At 45.2% G+C, this 17,248-nt stretch overlaps 1 protein-coding gene across 1 annotated transcript in view; it reads right to left on the bottom strand.

Moving 5' to 3' along the window:
- Positions 1–17,248, bottom strand: part of LOC139212380 (rho guanine nucleotide exchange factor TIAM2-like) — a 67,964-nt gene that overhangs the window by 41,562 nt on the left and 9,154 nt on the right. Inside the window, exons 2-3 of the mRNA XM_070842919.1 lie at positions 4,887–4,983; positions 2,833–4,014 (exon numbers count right to left, since the gene is read on the bottom strand). Coding sequence (XP_070699020.1) covers positions 2,833–4,008 — 1,176 coding nt within the window. The 5' untranslated portion in view covers positions 4,009–4,014; positions 4,887–4,983. The remainder of the gene's footprint in view (positions 1–2,832; positions 4,015–4,886; positions 4,984–17,248) is intronic.

Here is a 17,248-nt window from a genome sequence, read left to right as displayed (position 1 = left end):
TTTCAATCAGCCCCACAGCACTGCAGAATAGGAAATTTTGAAAAAAAAATCTAGTCAAACCACTTCAACCTACTTCAAAGTCTGCATTACAGTCTCTAAATCTTTCGCTAGGCTGAGAAAGTGGGACAAAGTTCCTGTGATGGCACCTGGAAGGTTGAAATCCTCCAGGCTTAGACAATTTCACGTCATTTGAGGTCTGCTTTGGTTTCCCAATTCCCTAAATGAACACTTGATGGAAGTGCACTCTTTCATGCCTAATGACAGCCTACCTACACTTGACTAGATTGCAGCATTGATTCTGCCCCTGGCAACTGAGTGGAGTGCTCTCGACATGCAGACACAGTATGTGCCATCACACCGGAGCTCATCCTCCTGTCTTTGTTTGATCCTGTGTCTCTCTCGACTTCATCCATGTCTTCTCCATACTTTTTCACGCTTTTCCCAGTGTTGGTGTTTAGCAAACGATTAACATCAAAACAGCAAAAGGGGTATTTCATTCTCACATCCTGCAACCAGGCAGCTCAGAGCTAACGTTCAACTACAGGGCAGCAATGAACACTTTGCACCCAAAGTGTTCAGTTGAGGGCAGTCTATGTTTAACCATTATGTCCACCTGCCATAATAAAATGCGTACTGAGCACAGGGTGGGTCTTTTTCTACTCTCCTTAGTTTCATTTAGCCAACACAGCTTGAATTTGTCCACCCAGTTCTCTTGCAGCTGCTTTTCATTACAAGCAGGTTCTTGGCCTTTGGCATCAGGGTTGCGGTGTGACCTTTAAACCCATAACAGAGCCTCGGAGTCCAGGTGGAGGGGAACCAGAGCTGGAGGTGCTCCTGATTTTGATTGACCTGCTGAAAGGAGGCACTGTGACGAGCCTTTGGAGATATTTGCTTCAGAGGTTTGGCAGTCGACAAAACAGCTGCTGAAGGATATTAGAACTTTAAAATGAACTTGTTGCAGGCTTTCCCAGTCACTAAGAATTGGCCCAGATTAAACTATGTCAAGCTTTTATGAAAATGTAGCCCTCTTAGCATTTATCTCTAAAAACTGAGCCAAGCTTGTTACAATTCATCCCCAGTACCTGGTGCTGGCAATGGATTTCATTTTCTTTGACTAACCGCACATTAATTAAAAGATTTTTGAGGATTTCTGCAGGCAAAAACAGCTTTCTATCTGCTTTATTTCGGGATAACAACGGGTGATGTAAATCTGTGTGTGTTAGTCTGCCCCCTAAAACAATCAAGAGCCAACACATGGCCGTGGATTAGCATGGCGTTATGGCATACAGGAGATTTAGAGGCAGAAATTACTAATGTAAAGTGAAAGCTGTTTAACACTTCAGATTTGTCACTACTAGGTTGAGTGACACTGTCAAGGCAAAGTACCTCATATTTCACTTAGCTGTGTAAGCATATGAATTCTTACTCTAGCAAAGAACAGAAGGACATCTGAATAAAGTCATTGTTCCATTTTGCCCTTTGGTTTGTTGTCAGACCCAACTGACTGAACACCAATCCCTATTAGCAGATTTACTCTCCAAGGACCATGAGGGGAGCCCAGAAAGTCTGTACCACACAACAGCCAGACCAATCATGAGTCATTCATTAACATTAGAGGAGGGGTGGGGTTAAATCTTCAGCTAGGATTTAGTTTCACAGAAACAGAACAGAAACTCTCAAAGGCTTACAGCTATTCTCTAGGCAGTGCCGAAACAACGTTCTTAAAACTTTTACAAGGCAAAGCTAAACGAATTAATGCAGACACAATTGCTTTCAAGCATCAAAGACAGAGAGGGACATGAGTTCAGGCACAGTTTCAGTAAATGTTTTATATCAAATTAAAGCTATTAAGAATGAAGTGTTTGTAGGACAAAATCACATGGTTTTTAAAGTCAAGTGGAGGCAACATGCAGACAAGCTGTGGTTATTTCGAACGTCTCCTCTGACCCGTGCCCGTATGGTACAAGTATCATTTTACTACTGAGAAAATGTATCAGCTGCCTGCTCCATGTCTCAGGTGCTAATATTTCACAGCTTGAAAACTTTTAAACCTTTTCAAATAAAATGCAATTCTCTCAGCTACTGACCACTAAGGCTAAAAAAAACCTAATACCATTCAGTTAGATCAACACAATCACAGCCTACATGTATGTCTAACAGCAGATCATAGAGCTAAAAATTAGTTAATAATTAATACGCATCATGTACTGTACATTCAACAATCAGTATGCAATAATACTTCAGATGTACCCACCCAGATACAGTCATCATGGCATCTGCATATCAGCCCCAAACTCCTCTTCCTTGAAGGACCATCCATGTCTTACATTGTATTAGGAAGTAGCTCTCATCCTTGTTCCATCCACATAAAAACAACACGACCCAGCGCTGGCTGCCTTACAAATTTCATTTTGGGCCGCCCCACTGTGCCCTGTCCTAAGACAGCTGGTGTTGTGGTGCTAAGGACCAGAGGACGGCGGTTGGTTCCTGGTATTGCCAGGACCACCGCTGTGGCTCATGATCAAATAAACCATGCCAGACAGGAAACTGTCTGCGCGTGGCTGTTACTGATACCTTCTCCTATCCAGTAAGCTGTGGCTCTAAGACTACAATAAGAAAATCATAAATTAATCTACTGTGTGCTCAAACTATGAGGGCTACAATGTATGGGGAGACTATGAAAACCACATCTATGCAACTTGTTGTTTTACATACCTTGTAAATAAGATCCCGGTATGAACACTGTTAGTGACAAAGACGTGTTAAATATCAAAAAATGCTGACTACGACTACGTCAATGTGATGCCCAAAACCTGTCCTTGACAAACTCACCTGAGACTTCCTCTTCTTACGGCTGAGGCTTCCTGTCCAATCACTGAGGCGCCTGATGCGGTTTTTGATGGAGTCTTTCTTATGGAAGCTGAAATCAGGTCCAGCCTGCTCCTGGTGCTGTTCCTGGTCAGGATACTGATCCAGATCCTCGCTCATGGTGTGGGCTTTGGGCCTGCGACAAGGTAGGGTGTATGATGAGTACTGACGGGCCTCAAGGCACTCTTCCTCCAATGGAACATCCAGGACTGATGCAAAAGAGGCTCGGTGTGGCCTCTGGCCTTGTGGAGGTTCCTGTAACTGGAAGGACAGGTCCCTGGCTGTGGGAAAGGTGGCAGCCATTGTGGAGTCCTTGTAAAGGTCTATGATGGACATGGGGGGAGACTGCTCAATGAAGGAGTCAAGCTGGCTTGTGGGCGAGTGAACTAGTGTCCTGCTGGCAGAGCATGGATGGTCCTGCTCACACAGCTCTGTGCTGGGCCCCCAGGGAGAGTCGTACCAGGAACCATCAGAGCTCAGTGAGCTTCCCTTGCTGGTCCTGGCTGTGGAGGACGTAGAGGCCGGTGGTGGACCACTGCGGTGGCCATCCTGCCTTCCATCTCTTGAACCAGTCAGACTGGGATTGGAGGCAGACTCCAGGTTGGGAGAGAACTTTAGGAGTTGCACAGGGCCAGAAGCCTCATCCAGGAGAAGGGGGTTACCCGAAGTGTTGGTGAACTCCACCCTGAGACTGCCATCTTTCTTGATCACCACCCGTGGACTGCTCTGTTCCTCTAAAGCCTCATGCTCATCAGCATGTCCATTCAGTGTGTGCCCATTATGCTCAGGCCCGTACGGATTATCTTCGCAGTCATCGGATATATGCCGCCTTCGTATACCACATCCAGGTGATCGATGCCAGCGATGCTCACTTGGGCTGCCCCTTGTTCCCTTTGAGATGTAGTCATAGTGCCTGGCGGCATAAGGCTGCCGGCTTTTAGGGGGGGACAGGCAGCCACGGCCAACACACCTAGCCTTGTACCCTGAGCCTACTGGGGCACTTTTCCACCATGAATGGGGCGACAGTGCGCCGTCTTTGCCCGAGCGGAGCTTCAGTGAGCATGACTTTGGTTTCCCAGGGAAGACAAAGCTGGTGCCTTTGGGGCCCTGGATGCTATATTGGCTCTCGGAATTTCCCATCACTGCCTGGAAAAAAAATAAAAAGGAAACAAAACATAATTCCATTAGCATCATGCTACTGGAAAACTCGTGGTACTCACACATAAGGCAGTGTAATATATATAAGACATGCTATGACATAATGCTAGCTCTTTAGAGAGATAAAATTAACTTATTACTCATAAACAATGATGACTACACTCACATAAAACCATATTATACACACACACTCATTTAATTTGCAGTGGCTGTTTCCAGAGTAAAACACCAGTAGGTCTAATATCTTCCTCATGTCTGCCAAAGAAAATGGCTTAAAGTAATTCTATCACATCTGGTCATTAACCTGTATGGTCTACCCCCTCTCATTTTACTACATTCCTCCATTCTTTCGACAGAAAAGTCAAGTTGGATGAACAGGCTTTAAGCTGTCATGGTTGTCATGTGTGACAGTTCAGGACAATGAAAAAAATCACTTCCAGACTGTCCACAACACTCTTACATTAGTGACGGAGAGCCGTGACCAGACAGACATTTCATTACAGGGTTGAAGCTATAGCGCATTAACTGGTGGGGCTGTAAGAGACAGTAGCGGATCTGCTGCTCTCTGTGATGTGATTATATAACAGGTCAAACCAAATACCTTCAACAGTCTTCATGTCTTTGTATTAGCGCACCAAGTGGATTAGGAACTAAAACAAACCTGTCTACAACATGTGGAAGAGATATAACACTCTTGGTTAAAGTCCTGTAGTAGAAATGTTTTAATAATGATGGATGACCATTTTAAAAGGGACTAATGTGCTTGCAGAGGAAGTAACATCCATTATATAACATACAAATATAATCGAGCACACTAATAATGACAACCCAGATACGAAGGCCACAGTTCTTGGACTCACCTGTATCTAAGCCTCTTCTCAGCTCAGAGCTCCTATGTGGAAGGTTCTCTCCGCTTCATCTCTCAAAATAAACTCATTCCTTTGTCGTCTGTATCATCTGAAACACACAGAGATGTAGACTTAATGCTTAGTGTCTTTCGACAGAACTGTAATTTACCACGTGTAATGAGCTCCATGTTAGATAACAGGTGTGCCAGTTAAAGAGTAGACCTAATCCCTAGCATTTGGGAGAACACAGTGTTTGGGAACACTTCTTGGGATTAAACAAAGCATGTGCAATACTTAGACACCACCTGAGATTGTCTAACTTTTGGTAGTTTTTCTGCATCTGGGGAAAGAAAGCATACTTCTTATTGGAAGGTTTGCAAAAATGATTCATCCAACATCCCAGAGCAAAAAACATGTCTTTTGAAGAACTATGCAGCCCTACAGTGTCCAACAGGTCCGATAAACTTCACTCCAGCCACGTTCCCAGTTGTATCACATCAACCAGGCTTTGTACCACAGAAGACAGCACAGTACAGTCATGCCACCCTGGCACTACAGTATGACTAGTTTAAAAATTCACTCCATCCCCCAAATCTAGCTCTCCTCAATCAGCCATCCAAACCAAACATTAGTAGCATTTTTCCACCTCCCCGCAAGTAAATGACGTCGTCTTTGATCAGGGTTGGGAAAGTTTTTGAAAGCCGGCTACAGTTTACCAGTCTGTTTATTTTTAAATCTTGGAATCCTAGCTTGCTCCTTTTTTTTCACTCGTCACCGCCAAATTTGTCCAGAGCCAGAATCCAAAACTAGAAACGGCCGAGGAGCACTTATTGCAGAGGCACTGGGCATTCTGTGAGAAGCAGTGTGACTAGGCCATGCATGTGTGTAATATAACCCACTTACATGCATGTAGCTCACACTCCAGGAAGGCTTTCAAATAGCGCTAACTCTGCTAAGCCTCGCTGCACACGTACAGCATGTGTAAGGTTACAGTGTAAACACCCCCTGCCAAAAGCCCTAACCTTTGGGATTAAGTGATCTGCAGCATTAAGAGTTTATCTGCTCCTGCTTGGATGCACCTTGACTGTGAGGTGAGATTAAATAGCGTTGGCTGTGTAAATGGACTACAGTAAAAGAGTGTGTTTAATAGACGAAGTTGAGAGGAAGATTCCTGGGGAACATTTTAAACATAAAGCACATGAGGCGCTAGATCCTGAAGTTCGAGGATGAGGCAAAGATCCAGACTAGTGTTACAAAACAAATCAAACATGACAAGGAGACACACAAGGAAATGATTCTCTCCTTCTTTAAACTGTTTAGAATGAGTGTGAAAAAGTGGCACTTGAAAAGCACAGTGGAAACTTGGCCTGGCATGTGGGCCTGGTAATGAACTTGAACCACCACTCTGAGCTGATCAGAGGATTAACCAAACACTTCCTTAATTCGTCATGAGTTAAAACCATGGAGAGAACACATGAAATAAAAGCCGTACTGATACTGAGAGAAATTGTCAATGCACTATAACCCTGAACCCACCTATCCAAGCAGCTTCCTGCCTGTAACACACCGATCATTTCTAGCTTTGTGGTGCTAGCTGAGCTGGGGTCATGGTTCAAATGGACCCTCGGCACTGGTTAACTGCCTTAAACTAGAAACCTGTGGGAGAACTGGTATATTTTCTTGCTCAGTTCCCCGGGACTACATTCCATTACATCCCATGTCTAAGACTCTCACTATGAATACACCACCTAACCATTGAAATCTGTTATTTTGCAGTGGGCCTAGCAAGTAGAGGACTATTTTGTAATTCATCCGACATCCAGAAGCAAGAAAGTGAAGGGGAAATGAATAGAATAGAGAGTAACTAAACAATGCTCTCTGTGGAATAAAGGCCACAAACAGCTGCTCACAACACTTGGAGTCAGCATAAAGCTGACTGTTGAACTTGTCACAATGACGGCCTTCTTCCAACACCACTGCTGACACTTTTCTTGCAAAGTTTATTCACACCGAGTGGGGTTCTGGGTATGAAAGGCTTAAAGGCGTGCCAACACACAAACCTAAAGACAGACACGTTTGCCTTCTGCTGCGACTTGAACTGGAGCATTGTGCGACTGTTTTGGGAGAACAAGACAAGTCTTCCTTTAAGCCGCTAACCACTGCACCCAGCCTCAACCCTGCCTCCCTCTTCCCCTTCCCTCCTCTGTTCTCATCAATAGGCTTCCAACACACCATCTGCTCAGGGGCCAAGGGACCACTGCCACCCTAACACTCCTCGACACACCCCATGACCTGGCATTCTTCTCAGGCTGCCCCTGAGTGACTCCCACGTAAGCTCCATGTTTAGTCTGGCACTGTGGGTGTCTTGGGTCTGGGGCTGCGGCGAACGGTGAAGAATGGGCCACACCTCGACATGGTATAAACACAGTAGGTGCATGAAGGCAGTGTGTTAAGGAACTAACTGTCTTTTTCCTACACAAAGACCACTGCGCATTTGTCGAACAGGGGCTACAACCTCCCTTTGCCTCGCGCAGCCTGGAGAACTACCACTACATGTCCTTGAACCTAAGCTTGAAGATCAAGGCTGGAGGAACAAACTATTGACACAGCAGTGTAAAACACAGGGTGATTCCCCAGAGAACTGAGCCTCACAGTAATATCATGGTGCTGTTAGTGCAGCTTTTGAACCTACTCTGCCATAAAACCTTGGAGATACAGAAATATTGTTAGACCTTTCCATGGTTTCCCAAAAGAGTCCACTGAGGAGAGCAATATAAGCTACGCATATAGAACACTGCGTAGTTGAAATATGGCTCTGTTGGAAGAAATCATCAATCAACAATAGCACAGAATGTAGCTACAGAAATCTCCTTCAAAATAAAGGACCAGCAAGGTTTCATGCTTTCTGAATTACACTGTGAATTAGGGAACTATGAGGTCATTTGTTATAGGTAGTGACTGTTAACACAATCGCACTGCCTTCCTCCTGTCAAATCACAGCCCATGGGACTTGTCTCTTATCACTTTCCTCTGGCGCTGTGACAACTGGGCTCTTAAAGACGCAGTGTGCTTCGAGCTTCCCTCTTTTAGACACTGCTTCAATTCAAACTTATGCAAAGCAACCCACAAGATCTTCTCAGTACAAAAACAACAACAGGAAGTGAAGAAGAGAAAATAGTGGAGCCAAAGATCAGGCCATCTCCTGCTGAGTTTTTATCATATGAACCAGATTTAAAAGTATTCTGTGGTTGTTTGATTATGAGGAGAAATGTCTATCTATGAATCACTTGCTGAAAGCCCATATTACTGTGTGGTGGATTCAGCCAAAGCCACCAAACATCCATCAGAGTGCTTGTTAACCGTCTTTCAGACTTTTTCATTATGCATTTAGAAGCTCTGCGTCTGGCTCGCAACCAAAAATGACATGGCAGCCTTTTGAAAGATTTATAGACGTATGCCACTGTCATTCCAGAGTGATGCCAAGAAATGAAAATGTTACATACAATGTGCTTCCACTGAGCAAGTATCCCGGGACTTCAGCATGAGATTCAAAGTTTAGACAAGGTGGTAAGTCAAACTCACTTACTCTCAGTGAATGTGAGTCACGCATAAAATGCTGACAACCCTAAAACACAAATCAGCAGGAGTGATAAAATCTGAGATTGTCGAGGCTCACTTTGTTGTGTCTTCATTTACAAGGCTACATGTGGCAGGCGAATACAGCAAGGCAGGCCATACACTAGAGATAAAAACTAGAGCACAGACCGCTATCTAAGAGATACAGGTGGGAAATAAACAGCTCTCAGACATGCAAACACACAGAACAACCCACACCTGTGGATCTGGACAATAGGAAACACAATGCAACCTCTTCACCCCAGCCTCCTCTTAATCCAGTAAATAGGAGAAACAAAGGGAGAGAAAGATAAAACACAGAGAGCCCATAGCATCCCTTACCTCTGTGGCCCGGGCTTTAATCTCAGAACTCTTTGAACAGCTTGCAAAGGAGAAATCTAGCTGGTGTTGTCTGATCTCAAAGTGGATTCTCCCTGTGAAGGCTCGTTGAGTCTTAAAGCAACATACACACCACATCTGACTCACACACCCAGACACACTGAAGGACACGTGGAAACTCCCTCTCGGCTTCAGAGCAAGAGCGAATCACAATCCTCCCAGGGTAACCCTGGGTAACGGAGCGCCAAGAGGAAAAGCAGGGGAGCTGGGAGGAAAAAGTGAAAAGTTCTCAACAGAAGAGCTCTCTCAGAAAGAGAAGCAAGGATGTTTTATAGCTCTCATCCATCTACAGTCTCCACTACTCCACAGTGTTGTTTTTCCTATATCCTGCTTTTCCGTTGGCTAGGAGGTGGATGCAGGGCTTGTTACAGCCAAGGCGGTTTTCCATAGCTGTTTGAGGCGATTGGGCCAGACAAGCTGGCGTAAGTTGGCTGCAGTGCTGCCTGGGAGGCACTGGGGAGGGCGCAATGACTGCAGCTCTTGTCTGACCCTAAATACCACAATGACCCCAGGAGGAGGCCACGGAGGCAGCCAGCTACTGGAAATACAGAAAGGAGAGTGTGTGTGTATATATACGTGTATGCATGAGTGAGTGTGAGCCAGAGAATAAGAAAAAAAATCCAGTGAGTGAAGACAGAGGTTTGGTGTGAAAAAGAATGGGGCCAAAAGGGAAATTACAAAGGAGAAACAGAGTTAGCGACATGGCTAAGCTGTTTGAAAGCTTCTGGGATGTAAGAACATAAGTCAAATGGAATTAGAATTTCCGAAATGCACTCAAAGCGTTGTGACTAAGACGAACTTGAGACTGCCGTCAGTCCAAAAACACACACAGGCCTCCATTGGACCACGGTTCACATAACTGTGGTCGCACAGTCATACTGGACCCAGTCAGAGAGCCAGACCAGAACACAACACAGCATCAGGACTGGACCAATAGTGCCAGACTGAATCCTAAAGCCGCTCCAAGCTCTCGCGTGAGCCAGTTGTTTATTCCAGAGGAACTGAGTGAATAATACTGGTTTTCAGGGACACGTAACACCACTTACACAAATGGAAAACACGAGAGCGAATGTAACAGGAATATTAAATCAGGTTCTTCTCTAGAAATTCATCTGTGCCTGAGCAGCTATTCAAAGTCATGTCCATGTCACGCTGTATGAGCAGCTGTGGAACCTGCTGCTTGACATCAGCTCCACGACACAATATCAGCAACGTTCACCAGAGCTACACAACATTGTTAACAACACAATGGTCCTCGTGGCCCAGTCTGCGCTCCCCTCAAAGCCCTTTGTCTGGCTTTCGATAGAGGCAGCTAAAAGATTGGTCAACAACATGCTCGGAGAGACTGAGGCATGAAAAGAGCGAGGCACCGAGAAAGAGAAGGCAGAGAGGACGATGCATATTCATACAGAGCAGGTGCTGGGTCTAATTCCACACGGCCAAATGGTCTGACCCCTAATTAAGATCAATTAAGGCCCCAACAAGTTCTCCAGAGCCAAATTAAATCCCTCTATATATCCAAGCTCCGGGCGACTACGTCACGCACACGTCTCAACATAATTTCCATTCACATGTCTTAAACTGCTGCACTGAAGCAGGAGGTCACATTGCACTTCATCACGATAACTACTGATACTCGTGTGTCATTCGGCCCATGTGTATCTTACTCAAGAGCAACCAAGTGCAGCACAGGAGATACAGAGTGAAGGCGTATCTAAGAGGCTTTCCTATGCTGGAAATCGGGAGTACTGCTGCTGTATGAGTGGTGGCACGGGATTCAAAGAGTTTATCAGCGGAGCTTTGCTTTGGGATAAAGCTTTCAAACACCAAGGATCGCCAGTGATTCGGAGGTCTAGATGACCCCTAATGGCCTTCTGTCACACACACACAATAATGGCAGTGTGACAAAGCTCACACCTCCTCACAGAAATCCTCTCTTCCAATTTGCGACCACAATTACTACAGTTAATCCAGCATTAGGTCATAAAGTAGCTTCCATAATGGTTAATAATAAAAAAAAAAAAGTAAAGAGGAGTCCGGCCTCAGGGCTCAGAGCTGGTCCATTATCTTTCTGCATTGCTAAACCTCCAACTTGTCCAAAACATCTCAACAATTCATGGTCTCCTGAGGATAAATCTCCAGCACTACTGTGATTTGTGTTTTCTCATGAAATGTCTCACCAGCTATTGAATGGATTGCCATGAAATTTGGTGCACTAAATCGTGTCCTGTATTTGTCTAATACTTTGTTTTATGCATGTTAACATGCTAAACGAAGATGGTGAATGAGGTAAACACGAGCGTCAGCATGTTAGTTTTCAGGCATCTCGGACAGATGCATCCCATTTATGCATTAAACTGAGAGGCAGACACCATAACTTTCCAACGTAAATTATTCTTTTTGTGTGAAATACATAAATGATGTCACATTTTATCTCAGACAAATTACTTGCAATAATCCGTCTCTGATGAAAAGCTCTCAGTGGGCGAGTGATGCTCGTGGGATGGGGCTGACGAATGGTGGGAGTTGGGGGAAGAGTCGGAGGGAGGAATATGAGTTTCCAGTCAGCATGCTCATATTTCTTGTCTCTCTCCTAAACAGCATGATGGAGCTTCTCTCGTAGCTGGAAGCCATTTATGGTTTGATGCCATTGATTACCCTGCTCACTGGGGACGGCGGTCTGCGGCAATTTGTGAATGAAACGTCCGCTGGGAGGAAATAAATTGATCTTAATTGCTCACTTTAGCAGAGATTAGTATACTGCCTCATACAGAAACATGGATTTAAATATCAAGGGTCTAGAACTGCTTTAGAAACTATAAGTAGATGGTCGGATGAACTGGGGGTGTAGACTGATGGAATTTACTTAATCTAGCGTGCTTTCAGTCAGGGTGAAAGGTCAAGTCTTTTGTTTGGCATTTGGCTTCCCGACTCAGACCAACTCCACCTCTTAAACATTTTAATTAGTGGGATTTATCGTGAAGAGGAAACTTTGCTTTGATTTGAACTCACCCGCATTAAGAAGTGTACTGCTGACAGAAGGCGTTTTTCAACATGAAAGAAAAAAAACTCCAAAGTGTAAAACTAAGAAGTTGAGAAATAGAGCTATTCAATCCATTTTATTGACAGAAATATTTAAAATGTGTCTCATGTTCAATGACATCCAAAGGTTATCCCTCTCACCTCTCTATTCCTCTGCCTCCTCATCTTTCTGTCCCATATAGAGAAATCTCCATTTTCTGCCAGCCTCCCCTGCTGTCCTTTCTAAAGACTGGAGCTCCTGTCAGACGCGAACACAGAGTGTCCAACACGACTCTAAATTAACCAGGATGAGTCTGCGTGCAGGCTCCCTGCAAACAAAAGAGCGCTAACGTGTGTGTGTGTAGATTTAGTGTGTGTTTGAGAGACAAACATCATAGAGTTTGTCCTCTGCTCATCGTGCCGGTGGTAAAAACCTGTGATGAGGAATGTGGTGCAAACATCCTCTGATGCTTTGTTTAGGGGAGACACTGACCCAGAACATCCTCAAGGGGGTGTCAGTGGCCATCTGCGTGGGTGAACTTTTGCTTGTGAGTGCTTTGAATGGCGGAAAGATCAGAGTTAACAGCCCTCACAAAAAGATGGAGTGTGTGTGCATGTGTGAGATCTAGCAAACAGCTGGAAGACTGCAGGTGCAAATCAGCTTTCTATCAGCTTCTCTGCTAATTAAGCAGCTTAATGGACAGAAGAAGGTCATTTTGAGGGTTAATTCTGTGCAGCAAAGTGGTGCACACGCACACACACACACACACACACACACACACACACAGCATGTACTTGAACTTGATCCAGAGCTACAGTATCTGGCTTTCAGACTGGCTGATGTTCAACATCTGTGCTGCAGCAAAGCGTCTCAGTCAAGTTGTTTATTCAACGTCATGCCATTTTCGCTGTCCACTCAAAGCAGAGCTAAAGCAGAGTAAGTCCCCATCTGTGGTGGTAAAAGTAATAGAATGAATGGCATGCAGTGCGTACAAAATATATGGTGTCTTTGGCAGCAGCTCCAGGGTCAGATAAGACACCCCATGGCTCCTGGGAAAACAAGCGCACACCCAGCCCTGCCCAGGAAGAATGGGGAAGGAGCTGCAAAGCACGACGGCTCCCTCGCACAAAGGGAAAGGAGAGATACCTAATTATCTCCCCTCCGATGTGAGATAGGGAGAGAAAAGCGCCTTTGAGGCGGAGAAAGGGAAATAGAACAATGACATTAGTTGTTAGCCTTCAAGAAGGTCAGTTTGAATCACAGTCTTCATCAGTAAACACAAAATGTTTTTCTCTTTGTCAACTTTCCAAAAGGTAATATTAAGCCCAATGGCAAACTGCATTATCTCCATTGGAAGTGACTGTGGCTGTCCTTTGTGCGCTGCAGGATAATCTGTCACACACTACATGGTGTGAGCCCCGGTGATTAATAAGATCAGCCCGCGACTCACTCACTCATTACCATAGCAATAGCCACTGTAGTGTACTGCGGCAGTCATGTGAGACACACTCCAGGCTCCCTAAGGTGATCCATCAGAGATCATTGACCATCGCGGTACAATATCAGTCACACAGAGCCAGCTGCTAGAGGTCACACAGAACCACCAGAGGTTTCAGGGAAACAATGAGGAACTGGGGGATTTGGGAGCAGGTAGAAGTGTACATGTACATTAATCGATGGTCAAATACAGAAAGCGGGAGTTGCAGGCGCACATTCAAAACCACAAATCACCACATGCAGCATGAATCAGTGGACTCAACAGGAGAGAAATCGATTCATCTGCGATTTGAAAAGAACAAAGCAGATCACTCAAAGTGCCCCAGACATCAACTAGCATGATAAAAGCTGTGCCTTCTACTCAAAATGACACGTGGCTGGTGAATGCAGCTCTATCTGGGGTAGTAGGGCAAACAACCAAGTCTGGCTTTGTCCCAGCAGACACACACACACACACAAACCACACACACTTGCTAAGCTGGCACGTACTGCTGCAGGGGAGGGCCAAACAGTCTGCATCCAGATGCTCTATTGGTATATATATGTGTGTGTGTGTGCGTGTGTGCATGTGTGAGTGAGCGAGTGTGTCTCCTTGTCTCATCCATCACTGCCACAGACGTGCATTAATCCCTCTCTGCATTCTTGAGGAGCTCTGACGCCAGAGGGAGTTTGCCCTTGTGGCCTCCCCCACCCAGTGTGCAGTGCACCCTCACAGCCCCCGGAGCCACTTCTGCCCGCTGCAAGGCTAAAAGTTTATTCAGAAATGTGCTGGCACTGCGCGAGCTGACGGATCGCTAGCATGTGATTTAAGCTTGGAAAGCTAGAGGACAGGTTGATACTAATACATTCGGTAATTCAAATGTTATTTCCCCATGCCAAGGCGAGCCATATGTTCATGGTAAACTAGCCCTCCAACTGGCAATGTCTCTTCCTTTTATGGCCTATTAAGGGCCAAAGTGTAGATCAGAGTCAAGCCAAACAGAACATGAATCACTCAGCTCGCTCTTCACCAGCACTATTCTCCTGACCACAAAGGTTAGGAGACCGTCTGACTGACGACACACGTAAACAAAGCAATGATGATAAGTAGGTGGGAAATTAGGCAACGCTCGGGTCATGGCACTTGTTGGTACTAGCTCAGCACTTTCACCACCATCTATTCATCACAGTCATGTCTACTAAAGCCATAAACTGAGACAAATTGACAGGCCAACACCAAGATGATGCTTTAAGTCTTTTAGAGGTGGTTACACTAGTCTGGGCCCGTCTGGCTGGTTTGCTCATCTTGGTCAAGGTTAAGATAGATAACAAAGGCTGATGCTCAGCTGGCCATTAGAGGCCATTACCTGATGCAATTACAGTCCGTATTAAAGCTTTTCTTTTACCACACTGGCAGGTCTGAAAGATTGTCTCCGTTAAGTGCTCAGGATGGATTCTACCTGGTGAGAACATCATCTTCAATGTGCACACCAGTCTGTGTGGCACAAACATGGCCATGTCGGCGCAAGAACATTCATTTAGTTTAACACTTACAGAAATAACTCAAACAAGTAAAACTAAACTACAAACAATCGGGACATCTCTTCACCAGAATGGAGGATTAACTTGACTGGGCTGACTTGCTGACCTTATTTACTGCGGCAAATCCAAATTGCAAAGGCATTAGACAATGCAGGAATGCAGTTTCCTTCTGTTTCAAATGAAAATGAATGTGATGATTCACCAGAGAGGCTTTAATATTCGGATCACACTCTGGAGCCTGTGTGAGACAAGCACACATCCTCGTCTCTGGCTGAGCTGAGTGGAGCCAGGCGGCCGGCTGTAGATGGCAGGATAAAGCGGCCGTGTCAGCATCAGGTCGTGGACCTACATCAGAGACCTGTAAACACAGGACCACAGTCTGGACGGCTAAATAAACCATCCATCGGGTGAAATCACCGCTGTTTAGACACGTCCCGCCGTACCTGGAGCCTATGTATACGCATGTTTACACACATGTAGCATATACACGTCTTTAAAGCCTCATCCAACCTCTAAGACGGACATCTCGCTCACAGCTCACATGCAGAGGAACCTCATGTAAATCTCCACATAAAGTAACCATCCTATGACGTAAAGCTGCTCACAGCTACTGGCTCTTCACAGAGGAAGGGAGAACAACTACTACTCTCTGCTGAGCTGGCTGTTGATCAAAGGTGGTTATATTCCTGAAGCAATAAACAGGTTATGAAATAAGACCAGCTTAGTGCAATCTCGCTTTTACAGGAACACAGAAACACTATTGCTCCTCTTATCATTAACCAAACAATTTGTTTTATAGCAGCTTCAAGCCCAGCTAGCCTTAATGTACAGTATCGGTCCCCGTTCATAGACTCATAGTCTAGCTGAGGTTTCTGTCCTCTTGTTTCTGCTGTCTGCTCAGCCTCCTGAAAGCACCGATGATGGGTGAGACAGCTGGTGAGGAGCCAGGCGCAAACACACACACACACACACACACCTTTTACTCATCACTGGAGCTAGCAGTTGTGGGTGTCTGAGGCTACTTGAGCTCTTAAATATCTGCACAGGATGCCTGGGCAAGCAACTATGCGGACATCCGAGCTTCTTGCAGACACAAGCCACAAAGCCAACGTTTTATTTGTCATTTGATTAAAGCTGATCAGGTTTACACATCACAATGTTTACAACTAACGACCACACCTGGACGTATAAAAACCCACGAGTGCCCGTTAGTGTTCAGCTGAGTTTAAGTCCAGAAAAGTGTGTCTGTTTGTAGGACACCGGCTTTTTTTAAAGTGTGAGAAATATCGTAATAAGGCCACGCAACACAGCGTGCAGCCCAACACTCACAAACAGGTTTAACACCTGTGGTGAGTGTGTGTCGCTGAGTGCGGACACAACTTTGCATGCCTTCTCGTCCCTTTTCCAGCAGACGTTTAGTCACTGCACAAACCACGGCCTAGTTTCTGTCACCAAACTGTGTCAGAGGTTAGCGTGCTCTTCACTGGAGCAGGTAGAATGTTGAGTGAAACCTGTTTGAAGAAAGCATGCTTGGTATTGAAAGCAAGCGTGCACGTTAAGGAGTGCACGTGTGAGGCTTGCACCTTTTGTCTCTGAATCTTTTTTTTTTTTCCCCCAAGTAGAAACAGATTTTGACCCTTAACGTCGTGGCAGGGATTCTATAAAGCTCACTCTAAAAGAAGCCAAACAGCAAAGGTGAGATTAGATTTCACTGCTGAACTATCACAAGAAATTAGCTGGGAGCCATTATCGACCTATAATCCAAAACAGGTGCTCGACAAAGCACTCAAGCAGCGCTGTGTTTAACTGGGAAAGTTAAATAAACGCACTGACAAAGACTGACCTGTGCTGGCAGCAGCAAAAACACCTAAACCAGTTTCTCTAGTCACGCGGATGCAGAAGCACGTGAGCTAATTCGATTGCTGCAGAAAAGTCAGACAAATCTTTGCAGAACAAACTCCTTTGTCCTGCTCCGCAAAGTCTTTTCACAGAGGAATGTGCTTCATAAGGCTGATAACAGAAACCAGCCAATGCGGGCACTCAATGGCACCTCATCTGAGGGCATGGCAAGGCTCGGCTAAGCGCTAGCAGCTGTGCCACATGTGCACCGCTTTTACCGACATGATTAAATTAAGGCCCCCTGCCAAACTCATTATTATCCCATCCATATAGAGAGGCTCAAGAATATCAATGAGGACCACGCTCATTATGCGCTCGTCATGCACAGTGCCCAGAGAGAAACAAGTAGTTTCACACTATCACAGACTGTAAATCACCAGCATATTCCACCTGACAGGCTTCTTTTGTCGCTCTGAAAAAT

This window comes from Pempheris klunzingeri, chromosome 13 (assembly GCF_042242105.1).
Source record: "Pempheris klunzingeri isolate RE-2024b chromosome 13, fPemKlu1.hap1, whole genome shotgun sequence".
Classification (NCBI taxonomy): Eukaryota; Metazoa; Chordata; class Actinopteri; order Acropomatiformes; family Pempheridae; genus Pempheris; species Pempheris klunzingeri.
Note: the sequence above shows the minus strand (reverse complement) of the source record. Positions and strands in the feature narration are given on the sequence as shown.